Source organism: Colias eurytheme, chromosome 21, assembly GCF_061535395.1.
Source record: "Colias eurytheme isolate Ceu_HAF_F1 chromosome 21, ilColEury1 Martin Lab GWU primary, whole genome shotgun sequence".
NCBI lineage: Eukaryota > Metazoa > Arthropoda > Insecta > Lepidoptera > Pieridae > Colias > Colias eurytheme.
In genome coordinates, this window is record NC_143000.1 from 4,601,990 (window position 1) to 4,626,297 (window position 24,308).

The 24,308-nt window shown below is 31.0% G+C and overlaps 2 protein-coding genes across 2 annotated transcripts; both read right to left on the reverse strand.

The window, feature by feature from the left end:
- Window positions 1-1,772: 1,772 nt before the first annotated feature.
- Window positions 1,773-10,121, reverse strand: LOC149899066 (apyrase-like). The gene is made up of 11 exons (XM_090114486.1): window positions 9,838-10,121; window positions 6,471-6,693; window positions 6,083-6,280; window positions 5,727-5,857; window positions 4,699-4,849; window positions 4,291-4,417; window positions 3,905-4,062; window positions 3,342-3,423; window positions 2,941-3,099; window positions 2,505-2,650; window positions 1,773-1,920 (listed from the first exon to the last, which is right to left on the reverse strand). The coding sequence occupies exons 1-11, from the start codon at window positions 9,957-9,959 to the stop codon at window positions 1,795-1,797; spliced, it is 1,623 nt and encodes a 540-aa protein (XP_089970612.1). The 5' UTR covers window positions 9,960-10,121; the 3' UTR covers window positions 1,773-1,794.
- Window positions 10,122-14,779: 4,658 nt separating this feature from the next.
- LOC149899067 (apyrase-like) lies at window positions 14,780-22,962 on the reverse strand. Its single transcript, XM_090114445.1, has 11 exons — window positions 22,857-22,962; window positions 20,853-21,075; window positions 20,407-20,604; window positions 20,038-20,168; window positions 19,566-19,683; window positions 19,229-19,355; window positions 18,239-18,396; window positions 17,749-17,830; window positions 16,746-16,904; window positions 15,586-15,746; window positions 14,780-14,920 (listed from the first exon to the last, which is right to left on the reverse strand). The coding sequence occupies exons 1-11, from the start codon at window positions 22,937-22,939 to the stop codon at window positions 14,795-14,797; spliced, it is 1,566 nt and encodes a 521-aa protein (XP_089970571.1). The 5' UTR covers window positions 22,940-22,962; the 3' UTR covers window positions 14,780-14,794.
- Window positions 22,963-24,308: the final 1,346 nt, after the last annotated feature.

Genomic DNA, 24,308 nt, shown 5'->3' on the forward strand with positions numbered 1-24,308 from the left:
TATAATTAGCAGTATCAATTCCTTACAAAGACCTGAGAACTTTTAAAATTCAACAGATGTCTTCCATCCCTTAGCCAGAAATGGTCATCATTAAAATACATTAAAATTAATTATTCAACCGCAGAGAGTTTCATTCTAATTGGTAGCAGAAGTTTGATCCAGGTAAAATTGTTTTCGGAATTAGTTATTGAAGTTTTTGACACTTTTATTGATTCTTTGAGTGAAGTCCGTGGAAAGTTGTTTGTTTGGTTCTTTTTCATGTTCAATTTAAAAGTAAGAGGAGATTTTGGTGTAATTCCATAATGGATATTTGAAAATATAAGCTTAGTGTAAGCTTTATTGTCAATTTGTTTGCATTGGCAAGAATACTGTACCTACTGTTTTAACACGATAGAGGTATTATAACCCAAGAGCCCACGACAGCCAGACCTTCGTTATTTTATAAAAGTTAAAAGTTTCAAAAGTTAAGAACGACCAGCGACTATCAAGTTTGGGTTATGGTTACTTTATTATACCTATACGTGGAATTCCATCAACATGATTCCCCTTACAAGTTACAAGATAATTAATAATAACTTTATTACTTATACCATTAATTTTTAATAATTACAGTAAACTAATGTTTTTAGTACGTTACATATTTGTTACACTTTTAAGTAATAATGTGAATTTGATGATATGTGAGTTATTTCTTCAATGTCATGTCTGGCAAGATGTAAAAAGCATGAAAGCCGTGTCCGGCTCTTGAAGTAACATCTTTTTATACGTCCCCAAGTAACATGCATACAATTTAGCTTTTATACTATAACGAAACTTAGGTACTATTTTACACACCTTTACTACATGTTACCTGCCCAAGTAACCACAGCCAAAACTTGATAGTCGCTGATTGTTTTATAAAATAACGAAAGTCTGGCCGTTCGCGTCGTGGGCTCTTCATCTATTATATTATTATAGAAAATCAAAAATAAACTAGGCAATTATAAACAATAATTAATTAATCGTTATTTTGCAGTAAGTCGTAAATTAATTCGATACCTGTTTTGTAAATAATTACCACCAAATTACCAAATTGCAGTATGTATAAAATGCATGCACCCATTAAGCATGATAATAATAATAACACAGAGATTAAATCAGTAGGTACTTGTAATAATTAATTTGAAAACATATTATTACATATTATGGGTAAAGATTATATTATCTATCTATTGCACCAGTGACTTATAATTCAATCTCTTATATTATTATCTTATGAGTTACTAGCTTCCGCCCGCGACTCCGTCCGCGCGGATGTCGGTCTTCGCGTGGATGGTTTATTTCTCCATTTTGAGTAACTCTGACAATAACATCTTATAAATATCTATTGGACCCAAATACGGCTAGGCCTATAATAATACCCAACGTGTGTTCGCTGTTCTACAGAACAACGTCTATGGATAAAACTGAAAAATTAAGATTATTTTTTTTCTTCGTACTTTTTGGATAAAAAGTATCCTATTTTACGCCCAGGATAATAAGGTATAATTATACCAAGTTTCATCGAAATCGATCCGTTAGTTTTCACGTGATGTCTTCACATACAGACAGACAGACAGACAGACAGACAGACAAAAATTTTTTTAATCACATATTTGGGTTTGGTATCGATCCAATAACACCCCCTGCTATTAATTTTTTCAATATTTTTAATGTACAGAATTGACCCTTCTACAGATTTATTATATGTATAGATGTCCATTCTGTCCTTACTTTTAAAATAAAACACAATAATGACTTAAAAATTTAATATAATTAATTAATAACAATAAGTCTATTATCCAAAGTAGGTGTAATTGGTGATATCTTATTAAGATATTTCTCCACGACATCGATATCACTCCCAATAATTTTAAAGTCTCGACCGTGTTTCCTTAATGTCTGTAAATAAGATTTTTTACACAAATATTATTATGATTAAAAAATCCTGTGTGTGCCGAGCACACGTCACAAAAGTAAAACTTCTTTGGCAAGATCCAAAGATACCAAAATCGTCGCCTTATTCCATGACGTGACGGTATTGCCACGACACGACCTTGAAATTTAACTCCCAACGCGTCTAAAGAAGTTTCACTTTAAAAATAATGTAAATCTTTATTCAGCTCGTATTTATTATTTTTAATTTTCCAACCGAAAATAATCTCTACATAGAGTACAGTAGTCGGTAGTGGATATTTTCAAAAATTTAACAGAACGGATATAAGTATGTATTTACCCACACAAGCCTTAATTTAAAGAAAATGCTATTAGCACCTTCTACCTATATAATATTGAGTTGCAGATAATAAAAACTAGATAATTACGACAACCGATAAAATTTTACGTAGTTATAATAATTGGATAGCGAATAAGCTTAAACAATGCCGCAGAATTTAACTGTCATTCTGAATCATAAACAACAAAATATAACTACTAACCAATAATTGCTATCATAAAAATTATATTTCAATAAACAAAATATTTACCTGAAATTGATTGTCTCCTCTTACGATAAATGAAACGGTTGTAACTTGATATTCTTTTTCTGGGTCCATATCGACAAATTCGCTTCCTTCCTTCACTTTTACTTCTACTTTAGTTTCGTTCTTCATATCTAAGGTTAGTTGTATACCTGAAAATAATATTATGTGTATCGTTAATTTAAATATACCTACCCTATCTTTGCTGGTAGTTCTTATACCTTAACTATCATCATGACCTGTGTCATAACAATAATATATAGATATAAAACAGTATCATAATATGTACGTAAAATGGTTTATTGTCGTTAATATTGCATCTGTTCTCCCTATTACCAATAAAAAAAATCTAATCCAATCAATCAAATTTAATGGTTTCACTGTTAAAATTATTTAATTTTAAACTTTACAGAAATACAAAAAAATATTTAGTAGTAAGTACCAGCAATTTGCGGCATCCACGGCCCCTGGAAGGGCTTTCTCACCCATGCATTTGTTGTGCAAATTTTAAACGTCTCTATTAGATATTTTCCTTTAACAATGAATGTTACTACCTCGTTTCCAAATGGCAAGGTATTTATCAGTTCACCTCGTGATATTTCTGAAATTCGATAGAATGTTACGAATAGTTATTTTCATGTTAATATAAATAACGGTGTAAAAAAATAAAATGACTTGAAAATGTCCTATCTTTATGACAGATTCTTTGATGTGTTTCTTTGATCCCTTTGTGTGAAAGAATTTCCAAGACCTCAATTCTCAAGTAGTTACACTGTATAACTTTCAAGGTAGATTTATAATATTTATTTCATGATTTTTTTATTTATCGTCTTTGCTCCTTACCTCCTCCTTCAATTGATCCTCTAATCATATTTCTTAGAAGAAATGCTATATGTGGTAAATCGGAAGGTTCCTTTTCTTTTCCCTGAAATAAAAATATTAATATAGATACGCCAACGAGATTATTCGTAAAATTATTCTCTCGAATCAATTGAATTGGAATGGAAATATGCCAGAATTTGTATTTCATATGTAGGTTTTCAATTCTTTAAAAAGCTAGTCGTCCCATTTCCTCTAGCTATAGTTCATTAAAAATATACTTGCTACATTCATAATATGAAATTTCTTCAAAATTAGTTCATACATTCAAACTTGAAGACTAGCTCCGATCTGAATGAGTCGATAAACTATGATGTAATAAGAAGGCGTAATGCCATTCCCTTTTCTTTTTTAATCGATTTTTTTTTCGTTAATATTGAAATGTACTAATTTTTAGATGTTCATTTAAGATTGTTCATTAAGAGATGTTCAGCACTTACTTAGTGTAAGTAAATCTTATTTTCAGCACATTCTTTGACATAATGTTATAAACGTTATGATCGTCATAGATCGTCAGAACTACTTACAGCATCCAACAACGCATCAGCGAATATATCGCCAATCGCACACTCCCGCGCACCACACGGCGATGCTATGAGATCTTCGTTCGTAAATGCTATCACTTCCTTAACGATTGTGTGGAGCTTGTCCTGATAAGGTTTTAATAGTGCTTTCATTTCCGGATCTGTATAAAGAAAACAAATTGTGTTATAGTATAGAAAGGACTGAAACTTTTAGGCGCGTTGAGAATAAAATTTCAAGATCGCGTCATGGCAATACCGTCACGTTATCGAGTAAGGCGACGATTTTTTTCATATTTGAATCTTGCCAAAGAAATTTCACTTCTAACACGTGTGCTCGGCACACACGCTCTTTTTTACTTTAATTTACTTGTATGGTGTGATTTAAGTACCTTCAGGAATGGACCTGTCTAAGAACACCGGTTTTCCTTCGAAATACTTCAAATCTCCATATTTGTCGAAATAGACTGTCAAGTTGCCAATGTACTTGGAAAACGCAGATGCTGTGACTATAGGTACCTGGAATTGGGAAATCATATCCCTGTTAATACATATTGAAATAATATGTAATTTTTAAAGAAGGAATTAATTAAAGATTTGGTTTCAGTTTTATAAATGAAATATTTTGTTTACAAAAATAGGTATATAAAGAAAAGGATGAAAATCAATATATTTTTCCGTCCTATAAAAAACATGCTATTTAGACCATTTTTATTAGGGGTTTCACACTTAAGGTTAAGGTAAGGTAAACAGACACAAAATGAATATTAACTCATTTTAACAAGGTTTTCAATACTCACTTTATGTCCTGTTCTCGAGGCTGTTTCAATAATCACAGGATATGGTCCTGATATTTCCTCATGACTCGGTGATTCTCCATTCCATAAGAGACTGTGAGAGTGGCCTCCAATAATAATATCTATGTGTTCACCAACTTCTCTTGCAATTTGTCTGAAACAAGCAATATGAAAAAGTTAAGTACTTAAAATACCTAACTATGTCAGTTTGGTGAAACGTCGTTTTTATAAACATAGTTAGCAAATTGAAAACATTACATAGATAGTAAACAAAAAAGTAGAGGTGAATGTGATAATTGACTGATTTGTGGTTTTAATTTTAGCCAAGGAGACCTAAACTTAATCCAATCTACACGTATTTTAATTGAGCCTAGGCGAATCAAACGGATTCAAATACCCATGAAGGTCACTACGGATATAATGACTTTCCAGTTTCCACGACAATTGCAAATTGTGAATTTAATATACAAACAGCGCTCAGTTCTATTTCTCAACTCCGAAATCCGTCCGTTTACTTTTCATATTATCCTTTCAATAGTGAATTATTAAAGAATACTTCTGTAGAGTCTCCGCCGGCGTCGAGTTAGTAATTTGACAGGTTTATTGGAAAATATCGTAGAACGCTGCTTTCCTTGCATTTAAATCGCCGATAAGTCAAACGTATGAAGTTAAATGGAATTTATTGTGACTTCTTTTACATTCTTTATCAGATAGGTAGTTTAACATTGTTAAAGATCAATATTTTATAGTCAAGTCTACTTGTAAAAGAATATGTGAAATAATGTTTCACAAAGTGGTGCATTTAGTTGAAAGTAAATTTGTATCTAAACTCTAAAGAATCATAATAAACTTAGTAACTAAATAGTTAAGTCATTACGCAAGATAGCGTGATACTAAAAAGGTAATTTGTGTTAATGTAAATAGAACTCGCTAATTATCATTTAATTTCGTTATCATTCAACAACTTTACTAACATACGAACTATCTGAATTGTGCATTTATTTATAACTTTTTGAATATTCGTAACTTACTTGTCTATATCGAGTCCACAATGAGACAAAAGGATGATTATATCGATTCCTTCGTCAGTAAGTAATTGAGCCTCTTTTTTGGCAGCTTTAATTGGATCTAAGAATAATACTTTACCAGGGTTAGATGAAGTCTGGAAATATACAGGCATTAGTAGGAATATGTAGTAGCTATTTAGATCTATGTCCTTAAAAGAGACATCTATCAGGATCACCTGATAGATGCCTCTTTTAAGGACATAGATCAGGTAAAATTGTGCAACTATCAAGTTGTATGCACAATTTTACCATGCGTATTGGATTAAATATGTTCTTGACTATTCCACTAAATATTAAGTAGCCTTTTATAAGTAACTTACCTGTGTCTCCGTAGTCATAACACCAATAATACCGATTTTTCTACCTTTTCTTTCAATGACTATATGAGGTTTATACAGTCCCTGCAAGGCTGGTTCTTGACTAGTATCGATATTTGCGACAACTACAGGTGCTTTGAGTGCTGCAAGGTAAGGTGCTAGGCCCGGTATTCCATCGTCAAACTCATGATTACCAATTGTCTGTAATTATATTATATAAAACTGTGTTCATAGACTAATTTTATAATGATTTACGAAAATTGAAAATTTACTAAATCAAGTGTGACTACACTCATTTTATGATCGTTAATTTAAAATAGAAATGCCAACTATAAGAACATTTTATTCAATTTAATTTCGTCCAAAGTCCACTAAGTGCGCAGGTACTAACATGAACGTCATTGGGCAGCAAATTGATGAACTTCTGCGTAATATTCCACTTCAATAACGTATACCAATAGGTCCCTTGGAACGTATCGCCGGCGTTCAATACTAGAGCGCCTGGTTTTTCTTTCAATAGCTCAGTAATTTCATGATACAGACGCGCGTATCCGCCTAAACAATTGCTGTCGTTTGACACACATACTGGATATTGCACTGTAGTTTCCTCGAATCTGTAAACAATAGATTCGTGTTGCGTTACTTTGATTAAGTGAAGATTTTCAAATAAATTAAGAAATGCTTGTGTAGTAAAGAAATGGTAAGAATTTACTTAAATAAGGCTTATTATTAAATGAATGAAGAGGTTATTAATTATATGTTTTGATAGTAGAGGTGTAAATTTCCATACAATTTAATATTTATTTCAATTATCTATCACAGACCCTACTGCTATTTACTTTGGTAATTAAAAATAAATATATTTATTATGTTTCTACCTAGTTATATGTATCTAAATTTTAACACTATATGAATTTCATGTATGTATACAGGGTGTCCCACTATTGGTATACTAAGCGCGAAGGGCCTTGTAGTTTTGCATAAACTGATCACGTAAAAAATACTGAAACAACAAAATTACGTCAAAAATTTTTTGCTAAATTTTTCCTGAAAATCCATGTTTTCTTCTCTAGCTTCATGCAGCCGGTATGTACCGCTTCTCTAATGTGAGCATTTTGTCTATGAAAACATAATCTTAAACGATAGCTCACGTGCTGGTGGCAAAGTTAGGCGGGTTGCTTGTTATGGGTGTACACATAGAGTTTTAAGAATTCATCTACATAATATTTGAAAAAAAAATGCGTCTGGAATTTTATAAGTATTTTTTACGTACTCAGCGTATGCAAAACTATAACCTCCATTGAGCTTAGTATACCAACAGTGGGACACCCTGTATATCAACCTATACAAAACACAGATAGTAAGACGTATTTTGATCTGTTATAGAAATATTACTGATAAAAAGGTCACGCTTATAGTATCAAAATTATAACATTGTACGCTGCATTTATCCGTCTTTAAACATAAGAGAAATTCAGTACATAATCAAATAAATATCACGCCATCGACATGCTACTTACACGTAGTACTATGTTTTTTTTTTTACTTTCAAAATATAGTTATCAAATTTTATTGATAGTCAAGGAAATGTCATATTATTTTTATCTATTGATATCTTCATCAGTTTCCTGAAATTCGTCATCAAAAGTGTATCTTAAAACAATAAAATGTTGTGTGTTTTGTTGGAAACAAATTTAAAAAATATACGAAAACTCTACTTTTTCCTTGTTTATAATATCATAAGATAAGAGTTAAAGATAGGTGTCGATGATTATATTATTCGTGTTTGTAATATAAACATTGTAAGAGGGACTCAATGGCTGAATCGTTTTTTCTTTTTGAACTCAATTTTTGGCGCGTTGAGAGTAAAATTTCAAGATTGCGTCATGGCAATACCGCACGTCATATACATATATGTATGAAGGCGACGATTTTAGTATTTTTGAGTCTTGCAAAGAAGTTTCACTTCTGACACTTGTGCACACACGCACTTTTTTATTTAATTTTTCAGCTATTAAAAAAAATAATATTTAATCCAACACAGTTGTCACGGTTTTAACCATACTTACTAAACTTTGAATGCCTATTAGGAAATGATATAATCGATCGATACATTAAAATCATGAAGGTACTAACTATGTTTTATCATCATACCTATCTATAATATTACGAATAGGTGTATACTTTTCTAATAATAACTACACCGTTATTTTTTATGGTTTAATAAATAGTTTTTAACCATTTAAACAAAAACAATAAACACATATATATATTTTAATAATTGTAATTTTAATTGATTGTAATTTGTAATATTTAGCTATAAGAACTTACTACTAACTTACATTTTATTGTTATGTTGATTGTAACAACTTATAATAGTGTTGCATTGTTTTGACTTAATTTAGATTTTTTGCTGATTTAATATCTGTTGCCCAATTTATTTTATTTTATAATTACTACTTTATTTAATTTTTGATGAATTTATTTATGTGCTGATATAATTTCGAAATTTGTATTGGACGTGCTTTATTTGTAATGACTAATGAGTAACCTAGACACATTTTGTTTTGTTGTTTGTACCTACTTAGGTATTTGTTATTGATTATTTTTTATAGTTTTAATTGCATGTAAATTTTTAATTTATTTTAGACTTTATTTAATTTGTCTCTGATTTTTTTCGTGTCGTGTTACTGTAAATGGAAGATACAGGCTCCTGAAAAACAGTTCTTACTATCTTAGGAGCCTGGGTCGCTCTAATTTGTTAAATGTTTTAAGTGAAATAAATGATGTTTTTATTTATTTATTTATTTATATTATTTACTTATGATCAACAAATATTTGGCTCTATATCCATTTTATTAATGTAGGTACATAGTTTGATAAAGTGAGAGTTCTATGTATATAATAGTTATTTTTATATAATATAATCATTTGACCTATTGTATAGTTGTGATATTATAAATAATAGGTATACTAAACCAGTACTAGGCCATAGACTCGAACATGACCTAGTAGCTTAGTTTTAGAAATTATGCTGAAAAAGTAGTGTTCGATTATCATAACAACAGCTACCTATATATCAAGTATTCAGTAAATGATAAAAAAGGAAGTAGGTACAATAAAATGTCTTCATTAGCTATGTACATCCTATATAGGAAGACAGAGATTTTTTAATATAAGAAAATTATAATGTAGGTAATAATCTTCTTCTAATTAATCTCAGTATCAAAAGTATATTTAAACGAATAATGTAAAGCAAATAAAATATATACGGTAGTCTATAATTATTTAAAACAACTACTACTGACATTATTTATTTTCCATTGTAATAATTGAAGGTTTTTCAAGAAGTTTTCCTTCCTTAGTTTGTGCAATGAGCAGTGATAATGTAAGAAATCTGCAGATAAGCTGAAGGTTAATTTTGCTGTGTTAGTTTTATCTAGGTATTGTTTGTTTTCGTGTATAAAAAATGTCGCGTTCAAATACTTATCACTGACGTACCTACCTGGTGACGTACATTGAAGATAAATGAAATTAAGAAAAAAAAAGTTCGTGTAGATACCTAAATACTTACAATTGTTTTTGTTCATACAAAATATTCAAAAGGCATTCATAAATTATAAACAAATTCTCAAGTTTTTAGTCTACGCTAAGAGAAAGAGCGAAAGCGTGTCAATCAAAAATACATTTATTTTTTTAAGTGAAAGTTCAAAATATTCACATGTAAAAAAAGCAATAAAAACATTAAAAATATATACCTGGCGTGAAAATCATTATAATGAATAATATCAAGCTTATAGATGCCACTGTTCAAAACACTGCCACTCGTTACGCACACAATAACCGACAGCACAAAAACATTTAGGTCAAAAGTGACCATTTTTTCGATCGCGATGGGATCAACACATGTTCGATAGCTGCGCCTGCGTCAGGTCAAAAGGCGAGCTTGTGTAACACTGAACCATTATTTAAGTATTCGGATTCGTTCATTCATCTTAAAGAATATATTGACAACACGTTATAAACTAACGGCAAACGGTTTTGAACTCAATATCTTAACCATAGAGTTTAGAATTAAACTGAGGATACGTTTGAATCAGAGCGCATTGGACATGAATGCTACACTCAAGGATACAACTGCAATTAATACAACTTTCCTTTTGTATTTTCAATGTATATTGTAACGTGATACGACTGACAAGTAGTCATTAATTTTGTGTGCAAATAGTAATAGACAAAAAATCAGCGGTCCTTTTTTAAATGGGTCATTTACATAATTATAATTTTTATAGAGTAGGGAATTGTCATATCTTCATTAAAAATATTGGGTTTGTGAAAGAAAGTTATAGCTACTACCTACTCATCATTATTTAAAACTAAGAAGATTAATCATAATATTTTTTTGCAATAATAATTAAGTTATAACAAAAGTTTAAATTTAAAATATATAGTCTCTATAGGTAGTACATATGTGCACACTTTGATTTAGGTTACATTTTATCTTAGATCTCTATAATTCTGAAAAATAGAATATTATGTGCGACTTAGAAACTAAACTATTTTGCATAATTCAAAGGACATTATTTTATGCATAATAATATTATGTACCTTGTGATTATTTTTAAAAAATACGGTGCAAAATAAGAGTGTAGAGTCAATAATAAAATGTACAAAAAAAGAAAAACAATATCTAGAAATATTATATTCAAATAAACCATAATTTTATATTTTAAAATACAACTTACGTGTCTAAATATTTTTTTTCTGATTATTCATTTACTCCTGAAAACAACATAGTATTTTTTGAAATATTATCACTACATAGTATAAAACAAAGTCGCCTTCTCTGTCCCTATGTCCCTTTGTACGCTTAAATCTTTGAAACTACGCAACGGATTTTGATGCGGTTTTTTTAATAGATAGAGTGATTCAAAAGGAAGGTTTATATGTATAATAACATCCATGAAATAATGGAGAAGTACTGTTATTTTTGAGGTTTCTAATGTGATGTCGTAAAAATTACATTTTTTCCGCTTACATTGGCAGGCTGAACCCTACGAGTTTTATCAAAATAATGTAACTACTAAGTATTATACACATTGAAAAGGTCTACAGAAAAGTCCGTGATGGTATATAAAATAGTCGTTTAAAATAATATAGATCTAAATAAATAAATAATAAATAAATAAATATTAAAGGACATTATCACACAAATCGACCTAGTCCCACAGTAAGCTCAATTAAGGCTTGTGTTGTGGGTATAGCACTTATTTATAGATATAACACCCAGACCCAAGAACAAATAATTGAGTTCATCACACAAATATTTGCCCTGACCGGGGATCGAACCCGGGACCGTCGGCTCAGTAGGCAGTTACTTTACCACTGAGCCAACCGCGTCGTCGTGGCCCTTTATACAGTATGATTTAAGTGAATATTTTCGAAGATATTACAGATTTAAAAATTGCGGGACGTACCGTTTGCGGCGGTACCGGCCGGCCGCCCGGCTATATATTTTATACCCGTGCGAAGCCGGAGCGGGCCGCTATGTTTTTATATAAAACGTTCACAGTTTTTCTGTAGTGTATTTAGTATCAGCATTGTACCCGTGCGAAGCCGGGGCGGGTCGCTAGTCTCATAATAAATGCAACAAACAAAACATTGCACATAAAATATTGATTTTTATCTGTGTAGGTAATTATACTATCAAGTCACGTACTAATTGATTGTTAAATTAAATAAAAATCAAAAACTATTATTTATAAATGACATTGAGTATCTCACGTCCCATTATTATATCGTATATTTTTATAAATTCAATTGTGAATGGAGAAAATATACGTTTATGATTGCATTTTACACACAACAATATATTATATAGAGCCAATAAATTATTTATTTTTTTAGGTTAAGGCTCTATCTTTTGAAGTAGTTATATCTTGATGAAATTGGTTTTTTGTTCCAAAACCAATTCATAACATGCAAAATTTTGCACTGTGCTCACGCCGGAAAATTACGTTATTCCATGTCTGTCTGTTTATTGTGTTTTAAACTGGATTGACTTTGAAATTATTCCTTGAAATTATACCTTGCATAAGTGTTACTTCATATTATTAAATTTTCCAGTCATAGCAAGATTTATGTGTCTCCTTGATCAGCTAAGAAACTCATAGAACCAGGGTTCTATGATCACGAGTCAACCCAGTGGTTTTGCAGTGTTGTAGTTTGTACTAGGGTAGTTTTAGTGGTTGGTACAGATGTAGTCATCCGTACCGAGGATGCGGTAAAAGGCAGCGGAAGGTACCTAGTTCATATTGATATTTTCAATCATAATAATGCCACATAAAATTATACATATTTATGTATATAAGTAGTAATTATTTTAAGTTTGTTGATTATCTATAGTTTAATATAATAACAGAGCATTAAATTACACATAAATTCAACACAAGAATCATCCTATAGTCTTATATTATGGTATTAATTCCAATAACTGGATTGTTATATAAAAGTCAACAGATAGTATAAACTATCTGATGAGTTTTATAACAATCCTATCCTGTTAATAGAATGGGAGTATTGTGGGAGCACGTATCATATTTGCTACACTTCGCAATCAAATTAAACATACAAGGAATGTCAAAATACGACGACTTGGGTCAATGTCTCTCATATTTAGCGTGACCAATTATATTTTCCTTGCGTGACGGCGTTCTTGTAGCATTATAATTACTTTACTTTGTATTGTGTATTTGACACGGTGGAAAAAAATCTTGTGACAAATCTCTTAAAGTGTGTAAGTCACCTTAAAACCACTTTACTTGTAAGTTGTAGATACTTTTCTCTGTGGTGCACAATAAAGTATTTTTGTTTGTTTTAAATCTATTTCATTATTGCCATGATTATTGTAAGTTAAACACGAATCCATCTAGGTATAATAGTAGAAGCAACTGATTACGACCGGCGAAGCAACTTACGCGCTAATCTCAGGAACTACCTTTTTTTATAGTGGGGAAATCTTCCAAAGATACCCACGGCCCCCGTGGGTTATGTCGGATTCTTACCGACTAAAACCCCACTGTGTTCCGTCGAGCCGCTTTAATGATGGGGCCGCGGGTATTTGTTAGAATTCTTCCGCGACCGCCTCGGCGGCAGCCCATCTCCAGGCCAGGCGCAAGCCAAGAACAGGAAAGGTGGTTTGCCTGCTCTTCCCTCCCGTTGGCGGCATGAGCGGAACACGTCTCAAGTCGCCTCACCGCACCGGACGATGGATTACATTCCCTCGGTCTCCCCTACTGGTTCGATTTTAAAAATTATTTCGGTGTTAGATGTCCATTTATCGAGGAAGGCTTTAGGCGCTTATCATCACGCTAAGACCAACAGGAGCGGAGCATGCTCTCTTTATATTTTAATATACATACTAAATATATAGAGAGTTTTAACGACGCTCACTCCAGGGAATTTACCTCATCATCAAAAACAATCCATATTTAAGTTGCAGAATACTTACTGTCACGCCACCAAGTTCCTCACCAAAGCTTTTATCATTAACTATAAGAAATAAGTATAATCATATTCATCGGTATTTAGCACCAGCCTAATCATCGTTATTATTTACTTAAAGAAAAACTAAAAGAAACAACGAGCACACATTATAAAAAGCATTACAAACATAAAGAGGAGCTATAGCGTGTTTCTCAACAAAAAAGGCCAAAGAAACTTAAGATTTTCCGCAGTCATTCTCATTACTTGCCCTGCCTCATTTCGCAGTGCCATTTACGAAGACATTTTTGTTTTTAACTCGGAATAGTAACCGTGAATGACACATTGCGCGCGAAAACTGTATATTTTTCGTGAAAATGTGGAGTACTTTTTAACATCTATTTTGTGGGCGTAAAACAAACTTGAGGTTAATAGATTGCGACAAAGTTTTTATGGCAAATTTACATTGTACGAGAAATAAGTTCAAAATATTGACGTTCGAACACGGAACCTCCGTGAATTAGACCATTATTAAAGTGAAGAGTGTATATTTTTGAAGTAGAAATCTGAGAAAGATAAAAAATTAAATTGCTTAAATTATGTCTATTGACCTCATAAATATCTGTAGATCCTAGATTCGACCCATTGAAATTGAAATCAATATTTTTATCATAAAAATCCATTCCACTTCCACGTAATATAGGTATTCACGTTAATAGAGTAATGTGAGAGTAATAGACTTTTACAGATTTTAGATGAAAACCTAACATGGAGAAATTTAAGTATGTGTGACTTATAAATCTTATTAAATAATTCGAAGTTCAATACTTATTACGTTTAGTTTACATGATAAATACTGACATTAATTATATCATGGATATTGATCAAAATAATCGATTGGCATAACTATAACATCTTTTTGTCTAGACTTGAGAATTCTATCGTCTATGTCTTTCTCTAGAATATTTTTTTTTTATTTTATTTCTTGTTAAAAGCACAACTTTCTGATGACCTTCGTATGAGGTCACGTCCACAGGACAGTGTTAATTGAACTATTGAACTATACTTATTAACCAGTGCGAATCTACTTATAGGTATATTGTGTACAAAGTAATTAAGTAATAATAATAATGTTTTAGGTAAGTAAAAAAGTTTTTGAGCTTTTTATATTTCGATTTAGATTTCTCGCTGATGAGGAAAATAATACACATATTTTTTATTTCATTGGTTTTATTATCTCACTATAATTATTCTGCCTTCAATATTCACATAAAATGACTTGTGTGCTTGGATGTACTCTCGTAGTGCGTGTTGGTCGTAACCGATTACTTTGGGATTCTTCTTATTGTCATTTAACATCTGAAAAACATAAATAAATCCTTATTCCTTATGTTGTGGCAATTGGAAAATTAATAATATCGGTATGGAAATGGTAGGTTTTTACATTCCGTATAAAAAGTTATTTTATTTTCCTTCCTCTATTAAATAAATAGGTATTAACCATAGAGATCTAGAGAGATGCCCAACGCTTGCGCTGAGTACGAAACCGGTGTCTCATTACAAATTTACGCACACAACTGCAGTAAACAAAATCAAAACAATGCTTCGCGTTGTGTGCGTGTCATCACACAAAAATATGAGAGCGACTATTCGTTCGCACACTAGATTGTAAGTGACGCAAGTATACAGCACCACTACAGCTTGTTCTTTTTTTGGGCATATTGCTGCGATACCGGCCCCGCCCCCTAACCATATCTCCCTTTAGTTTCTGTGATCTGTGGTATTAACAGTGTTGTTGTGGAGCATTTTAACCAAAAATGTTTTACTCTTTATTAGTAAGTACTCTCTTTTTATAAAATATATGAATAAATTATAGCTTTTAAACGAAACCGTTTAACAAACTTTTAGCAATTCCATAACTTTTACGAATATTTTTTCCTAAAATATTTCTTATAATTGGAAACAGGGAGATAAATATACTATAACAAATTAAAGAAACTTTTAGCTCAAAACCAATAAAATACCTCATAACCATCACCACCATTCGATAAGTAAATAGGTGAAACAACTTGATAAACTTCATCAGGATCCAAAGGCACTTTTGTAGAATTAGAGCTATCCGTCACGAAGACTGCTTCTACTCTGTGGCCTACTGGTTTAGTTACGTTGTATATAACTTGTAATCCTGAAAGATAAGTTGAAATAAAATATATAATAACATAATGTGAATAATAATATTCCATTAAATATAAAAAACAAATACAAATTAATTCAAAGGCAAATAGATAGACAGAGCCACTTATGTAGGTATTTTTATAGGGGATAAAATTTACTTTACGTAAATGTTGAAATACGTTATTTATTATTTAAGAATACCATTATAACAACTTATAGGTAATTACACATTCTTGATTAGTCTATAGGTAATATAAATAAATCAAATTTCAACCCCAACTACAGTTCTGTGGTGGTCCATACTTTCTTTAAAGTCCTGTCAAGAAAGTAATTTCACTAACATACAAAAACAAACTTTTCAAAAATAAAAACCTGTTTTAAATAAATATTATGATAATTAACGTAAGGAAACAATAGTGAAGGTAAATTTTAGTAGGTTAGAATGTACATATTTATTACAACCTCCTTCATAAAACAATTGCTAATGAGAGCAATTGTTCTATTTTATTTTAAATATCTACTTTCGTATGTGTATTTAAAATCGTTCACAGGTGAAATTAATAATTATTTTTTAAAAATTTTATACTATAGTAATATGAAGATTTTCGTAAAATATTTCTTTTAAAGCATAACAGTTACATTTTTTCTCCAGCGAATGTAACGTAAGATCTAAGTGCTTGAAATATTTTAAGCTCTATCTAGCTCTATCTATGTAGATACCTAGATAAAAAAATATTATTAATTTTTGATAAAATGGTAAACATAATACATATATTATAATTGATATTTAGAGTAAAATCCTACACTTTGCCGTCTCGTCTCTGCTTGTAGATATTTTCGTATATGGAAACAACGTACAATTTCTTCATGACATGATATCCCATGAAAATAAACCTCCACGGATTCATTTGGTTAAAATACAACCCAAATAAACATCAGCCACATTAAACATATTAATAACAATTAAATAAAAATATATAATTAATTAATTTCATATTGAAATACATACCAGAAACCTGCAAAAGCCAGGGTCCAGTGAATGTTTTTCCCTCCATTAAATCACTCGCTGACCGCTCCAGGGCTTCATATATATATTTCCCGTGTAATTCGAAACTTTCCAAAAAATCCAAGTATGGAAACAATTCGACCACAGAGCCTTGTGTTATATCTAAAACATAATAATATTAATGAAAGAGATAAAACATTTTGGTTATAATATATTCTTGATGAATCCTTTCCTTTTTCGTCATAAACGTAATTATCTCCGTACAAGCTAAAACAATATTTTAACATTATGTATAGTTTTTATATCAATGAATATTTTACTATTATTAGATGTACCAAGTTCCAATATCGACATAATATTTTTAAACTTCCTGAAAACTCCTCAGATATACCGGAATAAAGAGAAAAGTTATTATTATCTATTAATCTGAATATTCTTTCATACGATGTAAAAAATATATATCATAGAACGAATAGCAGTAGATGCTGTCAATAATTCAAATCATCTAGATATCCATTGTTTTAAGAGATTGTTATCATTGCGTGAACACAATCTGATCATGTGAGTCACTTTTGAATTCCATTTATACTTGCGTGATCTCTTCATGGCATATTTGCGTCAATTACCAGATATAATGTGGATTTAGGTATTTAGTGAATGGGACTTTTTACTTGTTAATGTTTTTATATAATATGTCATTTAAATATCCACGTGATTAGGGCTATGGAAAATTCACTGCTGCATCAAATTTGTTTTAGATCTTCTAGAAATTTTCAACTGATAATATCTAAATTTGCGGATTTAAAAATTGTGTTTGTATATTGTATGTCTTTAGTAAAAATGCATAAGTACGTTCATTATTGGTCTAATTATTTACATAGATGGTAGAAGCTCTGATACGATTAGAATTAGATGACTTCGTGTGAAATTCGAAAGCAGGATTCGAGCCCGCGTCTTTCGTCTTACTGTATATTATTTTATGGTTCTAATAATAAAGCATACTTACCTCCTTTCGGAAGGATTGCTCTCATATTGCTTCTTTGTATGATGCCTACAAATGGTCTCGAACTGTTCAATCTATGTTGTGCCTATAAATTGAGTAAGAAAACGTTCTAAGGAGAAAATATGAACTGCAAACATCCTCATAGTTAAATGTTACATAACTGCATCAAGTATTACCGAGAAGTTCAATAATTATTGAACATGAATTTTATAATGACCTTTTTAAAAGGAATTAAGACAAAAAAACAATTGGTTAAATTATTGGTTATGCGTCCCCTACAACCAATATAAATTAATTTCTCTGGCGTAGTTTTTTTTTTATGTTTAGTATTTTTATTATCTTCATAACATTAAATTCTATACAAAATTTGATTGATGTTTGTTTCAAGCAGTATTAAAGATTTGAAACATTACAGCCAGATTTAACCAGGCAATAGGTACACATACAATGTAATAAGCCATATCTTTATTATTTATTACATTGAATTACTTACAACATGTTTAATAGCGTCTGTCAAGAAGTTGCCCATCAAGCATTCGCCATGCACACAGTCGGTGTGATTCATGGCTGTGTCCAAATATCCAATAACTTCTTTAGAAGCATTGTGTACTAAATCTGCGTATGGTGCTAGTTCTTCCTTCATTTTCTCATCTGGAAAAGGGACCTTAATGTCTTGAATGTAAGATTCAAAATCTATATGACCACGTAAGCTAATTAGGGATACATTTTCATAAAATAAATACCCATAGATAGGTTTTTAAGATAAGATATTCATTTCAAAATGGAATTGCACATGAGTTTATGATTTCATTAAATAATAATAGGTAACTACAAGCAATTATAATCCCTTCAATATTTGTCATTTGGATGCCGTGGCCATATCGTAGATTTGCTCATTTCATGAAATGGCCAACATAGTTTGATCAGATCGTTAAATCGTCAACGTTTCACGATTTGGTCATCGACATTTGGCCAGATCGTATAAAATATCTTAGAGAGTCCATAAAACATAAAAAAAATTCAGAATATTTTAAGAACTTGTTTATTGTCATTTAAGTTAGTGCCGCGGTAGCGCCGGCGAATACCAGAAGCGAATGGTTTTTTCAATAGAAAACAGTTAGGTTAGACTTTAATAAACAACGCACGAGCCGAGCGAGCAAAGCGAGAGTGCCGCGGCAGCGGCCGGCGAGTGCCAGAAGCGAATCGCTTTTTAAAAAAGAAACAAAAATGGTCGCATTTCGTGAAATGGCCTTCCACGTTTGGCCAGATCGACGATCTGGCCAAATGTGGATGACCAAATCGTGAAACGTTGACGATTTAACGATCTGGACAAACTAAATTGGCCATTTCATGAAATGAGCAAATCTACGATATGGCCACGACATGGACACAAATAAAATAGATATTTAATTCAGGCCGTAGTAAGTATGAGAGCTATTTGTAAGGTCTATAAAATGCATGCCTGATTAGGTCCATAACTGACCCTCTGGTATAGAACTGTCCAATTCTATCGGGCCCCCAGACCATCTTATGACATTGCCTTCACAGTCGAAATCCATTGATATACTTCCAAGATACTTTGTGAATGCATCTGCTTGTAGAACTAAAACCTGAAAGAAAAACCATTTCAGCGTAATAAATACATTTACACAGAATCTCTGATAGTACTTATGAGCATGCATTTTTGTTGTTATTTTTCTTCACATAGATACCTAATTCATATTAACCTTTGCCTTTACCTTTGCCTGTTATCTACCCTTTAATTCTTTGAAATTAATCTTTTCTAAGCTCTGAATCAGGAAGAAAATTAAAAAACTTACCTCATGTGTATCAGACCTCTTAATAGCCGTAAGGTAAGGGAATATTTGTCTCCTGTCTCTGTGTGAGTGACCACCTACTATAACATCAATGTACTGCCCGTAGCCTTTAGCGATTTCACTGTTGAATAAAATGGTCAATAAAATATCAGTTAGTACGATTTGACCCAGACTCATATAATAAAAATGCTCTATTAGACACTAGCAAGTACCTACCTATACCTAATTATACTGGCTAAAGTCAAATTAAAGAAAAAAAATCGGAGGTAGAAACTGAAGATTATTTTTTTTGGACCGATCGAGTCATAGGTTATGGTATATTTGATAATGCAATAATCGAAGAATATTGTAGGTATATCAATTTTAATTACTTACTCCTGCCACAATTTTAAAATAAGTTAAATTTAGGTACTCATCTTGATTTCTCACGTATGTGACAGTGGTCATCTGAACAAAGACCATAACATTAACTTACATATCCATTGTATATCCACAGTGAGAGAGCAGTATAATAATATCGACTCCCATCTCATTTAAATGTTTTGACACTTGGAAAGCAGCTTCCCTTGGATCTGTAAATTTCACGTTTCCCGTTGGAGCTAATCCCTGTAATACAAATAAGAGCTTTAGAATTATATGATCAGAATAATGTATAGTGCCTTGCCTAATGACATTATTATTTTGCAATTGTTTTATATTTATTTTTTTCAACTTTACAAGTTGTTATAATAAAATAGAGTTTCATTTATTTATGTTTTGGTAGATTTAAACCATGTTTTAATCTATTTCTTAAAGATTTTATTTCAGCGGACATATCAATCAAACACTATAGGTAAAAAAATACCTTAGTGGCTGTTGTAGTAACGCCAATGATGCCAATCTTTCTGCCGTTTCTCTCTACAATCACATACGGCTTGTATAATCCTTTCAGTACGGGTTCTTCTGAGCAATCCATGTTAGCAGCTAACGCAGGTGCTTTTAGATGAGTCAAATATGGTACCAGACCTTCAATGTCATCGTCGAATTCGTGGTTTCCAATTGCCTAGGAAAATCAGTAGAAAGAATTATTTTGTCTCAAAACATTTTAATTTTAATACATAATTGTATTTAAAAAGGGACAGGAAAATTACCAAATGGAATGGTTGCTTGTAAGAAGTTTTACTAAATATAATATTTGACACAATAATTTAATCCTTACAAAATTTGTAGACAGATAGGTATTATTCCCAATTCTACGTTTTCTGTAATTAAGAAAACTTTCAAAATTATTAACCAAAAGATATTCCTTACATGAGCATCATGATTCAACAGATTGATGAAGTACTGCGTCACGTTCCATTTCATTGCAGTATACCAGTAGGTACCTTGGAAAGCGTCTCCAGCATCCAACAGTAATGCGTCAGGATGCTGCCGTCTGATCGCTTCGATCTCATACACCATTCGAGGTAGCCCACCATAACATGTCTCGTTCACGTGGTAACAAATTAACGAGTCGTCTGATGTTTCTTCAAACCTAATAGAATAATTTGGAAAAAGAAACGTATTTTACTTAGAAGACCGTCTATTTGTACTTCTTAATAAATGTTTTTGTTTGTGTATGATTTTTATGTGATTTTATTGTTGTGTTTGTTTTAAGTGTTTATTATTATGAATCATATCATAATCATAATATATTAGTAATTAGGTAGTACTTGAACAGCATGTTGTTATTACGTATATGGAAGGAGTCAATTTACCAGCGCCTCTCATTCTAGTAGAGTTAAATGTTTAACAGTAGGTACTTACACTCATCAACAAAGTCTAGAGATATTTTGTATTTTAGAAATATCTTAAAATCTATAAATAATTTTGACATATTATTTGACATATTAACTATTTATTTTTATTATAGTAAGGGCCGATTTTTCAATGCTTGGTTAAAACCAATAAAGCTTAGGTATATCTAATACACTGGAGATTGCACTATGAACAGGGTTAACTTGTAACAAGAAAATATGACGTTGAATGACGTCTGTATGTTTTTTTATCCCTTTCACACCAACTTGCCAAGTTAGGTGTGAAAGGGATTCTCCAGTGTATTAGATATAAGCTTCTTGGTTAAAACTTATCCATACAATAAAGTATTGCACGATAATATTAAAATGTCACGTAATCTGCCAAATACGGGCACTTAGAATATGTTTTTAAAATGGTTGTTTTATACATTATTCGACGAATAAGTTTTAACCAAGGATTGAAAAATCAGCCCGGGTTTTAATAATAAATAAAAACATTTCATGATTTTCTTTTATTTTCATTGATTTTGTTAATTTTTCTCTCTACGGAAACTTGAGTGATAAGGATCTTCATTTCTTGTTAGAAAACTTTAAATTTTAACTTTGTTCTCTACCATTATCACCGTTAAACCTATAACTATAATCTCCCTCCTAAACACAACTCAGAAACGAGGCCGAGCCTGTACCTATCTTATGTTGAGCCTCAGAAATTGAGTTTAAGAAACAATTATTTACAGATTAATCTTACTTAAAAGCTTTCTTTTCATTTAAGGAATGAATGAAATCAGGTCAACACGTAATTTACTTCAATTATGTCCAATATCCATGATGAAAAATGGTATAAAAGTATTCTATATTTTTTTTCAGAGTACCTAACTATGAATATGTTAAGTCGCATTTAAATTTTAAACCAACTTGGGGTCATGGGTGGCAGATTGGACGGTGGAAGACGCAGGTTGAAATTTAGACTCATGATCAGTTTCCTTTACTTCATACTTGTCTTAAATTTTTTTTTAATATCCATTCACTAGCTAGTATCGGCGGTTACACCGTTACAAATTGTAGTATATCTAGTATAGATACAGGGATAAAAACTTGTTACATGCCATTGCAATTACATAGAAATAAGAGATACGCACCTAATTTCGAACTATGTATGTGAAATAAAAATATAAAGAATAGTATGTAATATAAACAGGAATGTTTTATATGTTGTAACTATTTAGTAATCTGTGGTTTTACTATAAATTATAATTATACTCCTTGAGTCTACTATATTTCTATGTAGGTAGTCCCACAATGCGGGGGGCATTTTGTTCCGCAAAAATATAGAAGAATGTCTTGGAACAAACCAGTCGTAAAATTAACATAGAACTTCACTTCAGGTAAGTTTGTTTCATTGTACAATTATAATTAGGTAACAAGGTACAATTTACAATCCCCGTGCATATCCCAAAAAATATTTTTGAAAAATTAACTACTTATTTAAAATCCGTTGTTTATAAAATATTGCACTCACCTTGCATGGAAATCATTATAATGTATAAGATGTATAGAATGGGTTCCCTTGCATCTTATCACTACACTACAAACACTATTCATAACAAAAAACAACAAAAAATATATTTTCTTCATAATTATTACATGCGTGTGATGTCGATCCTTATAAAATCAATAAGTAATGTTACCAAAATAAATTTCTATCACTTTTAGTACAGTTACGCAAGACAGTCACATTAAGGTAAATAATTAAATAATCACTTCTATTAAAATTTGAGAAACAAGATTGTTTGCGGTTTTGTAAATACTTTTGTAAAATTTTGCACCGCACTATTGTTTAGTGCCTAGTTATATTCGGAATTTTTAAAAGACAAATTAAAACTTGTGTTAATTTGGTTGTATTATAATTTTTCGAAAATACAATTTATTTTTGTAAAAATTATTCATTTTAATAACCAATATCACGGTTCTCTCAGTTCTTCAGTACTTATAGCTAAATAAAATTTAAGTACATGTAATAAAATTAACGGCATTAAGTAGGTACTTAGTAGAGAAAAAACAAATTACATTGTCTAGTGTTCGTGGCCACGATCGTATAATTAAAATACATTTTTGGTTTATGAGATACGACCACATGACGAAAAAAATATATAGTAGTACCTACAATGCACCAAAACAATACATTGAGTCGGAATATTTTATAATATAGTTGGAATATAGAAAAGAAGACAAATTAATATATCGTTATTTGTTACATAAATAAACAACATAATTTATAATAAAAAAAAACACAATCCATATTTTCCAAACGACTGTACCAGTAGATATCATCCTGCAGACATCTTTAACATTTAAAACGTGTTTTACGGTTTTAAATTTACATTAACAAACACTTACATATTAATTTGAGCGATAAAAATTTTGAATATTTTTTTTATAAAGAGGCGAGGTAACTAAATATTTTTTTTTTTTTGGTTTCAAATGTAGAGAATAATCCATATGAAAAACAAGTCTAAAGATGGATCTTACCGTTCCGTGAATGTAGAGTTGTAACAAATAAAAATAAAAGCAAGCAGTTTTCAATTTGAATCGTTTATTTTACTTTTGATTACGTTCTGTAAGTATCTAACAAACTTTTATAGCAGACATCAAAAAGGAGATACCTAATCCCAATTCAACTGTTTAGTGTTTATATATTTTTTGTCTTTGAATTGCTTTGTTGCTCTACATGACTTCTTTTGTACCTGTTATAAATCATCATTTTTTGGAATAATATCAAAAAAACTAGAATTGTCCTCATTCATAATTCAATTCATATTAACATATCCGGCGTGGAAAAAACTTGTAATTGTAATACCTATCTAACTAATTAAGGCTGCAGTCTAGCAAAATTGCGTTTTCAACAAGTTATTTGACAATTTTTTCCCGGCTAATGAAATGATAAACTGAATTTTTTTTTCTTGTTTATCAA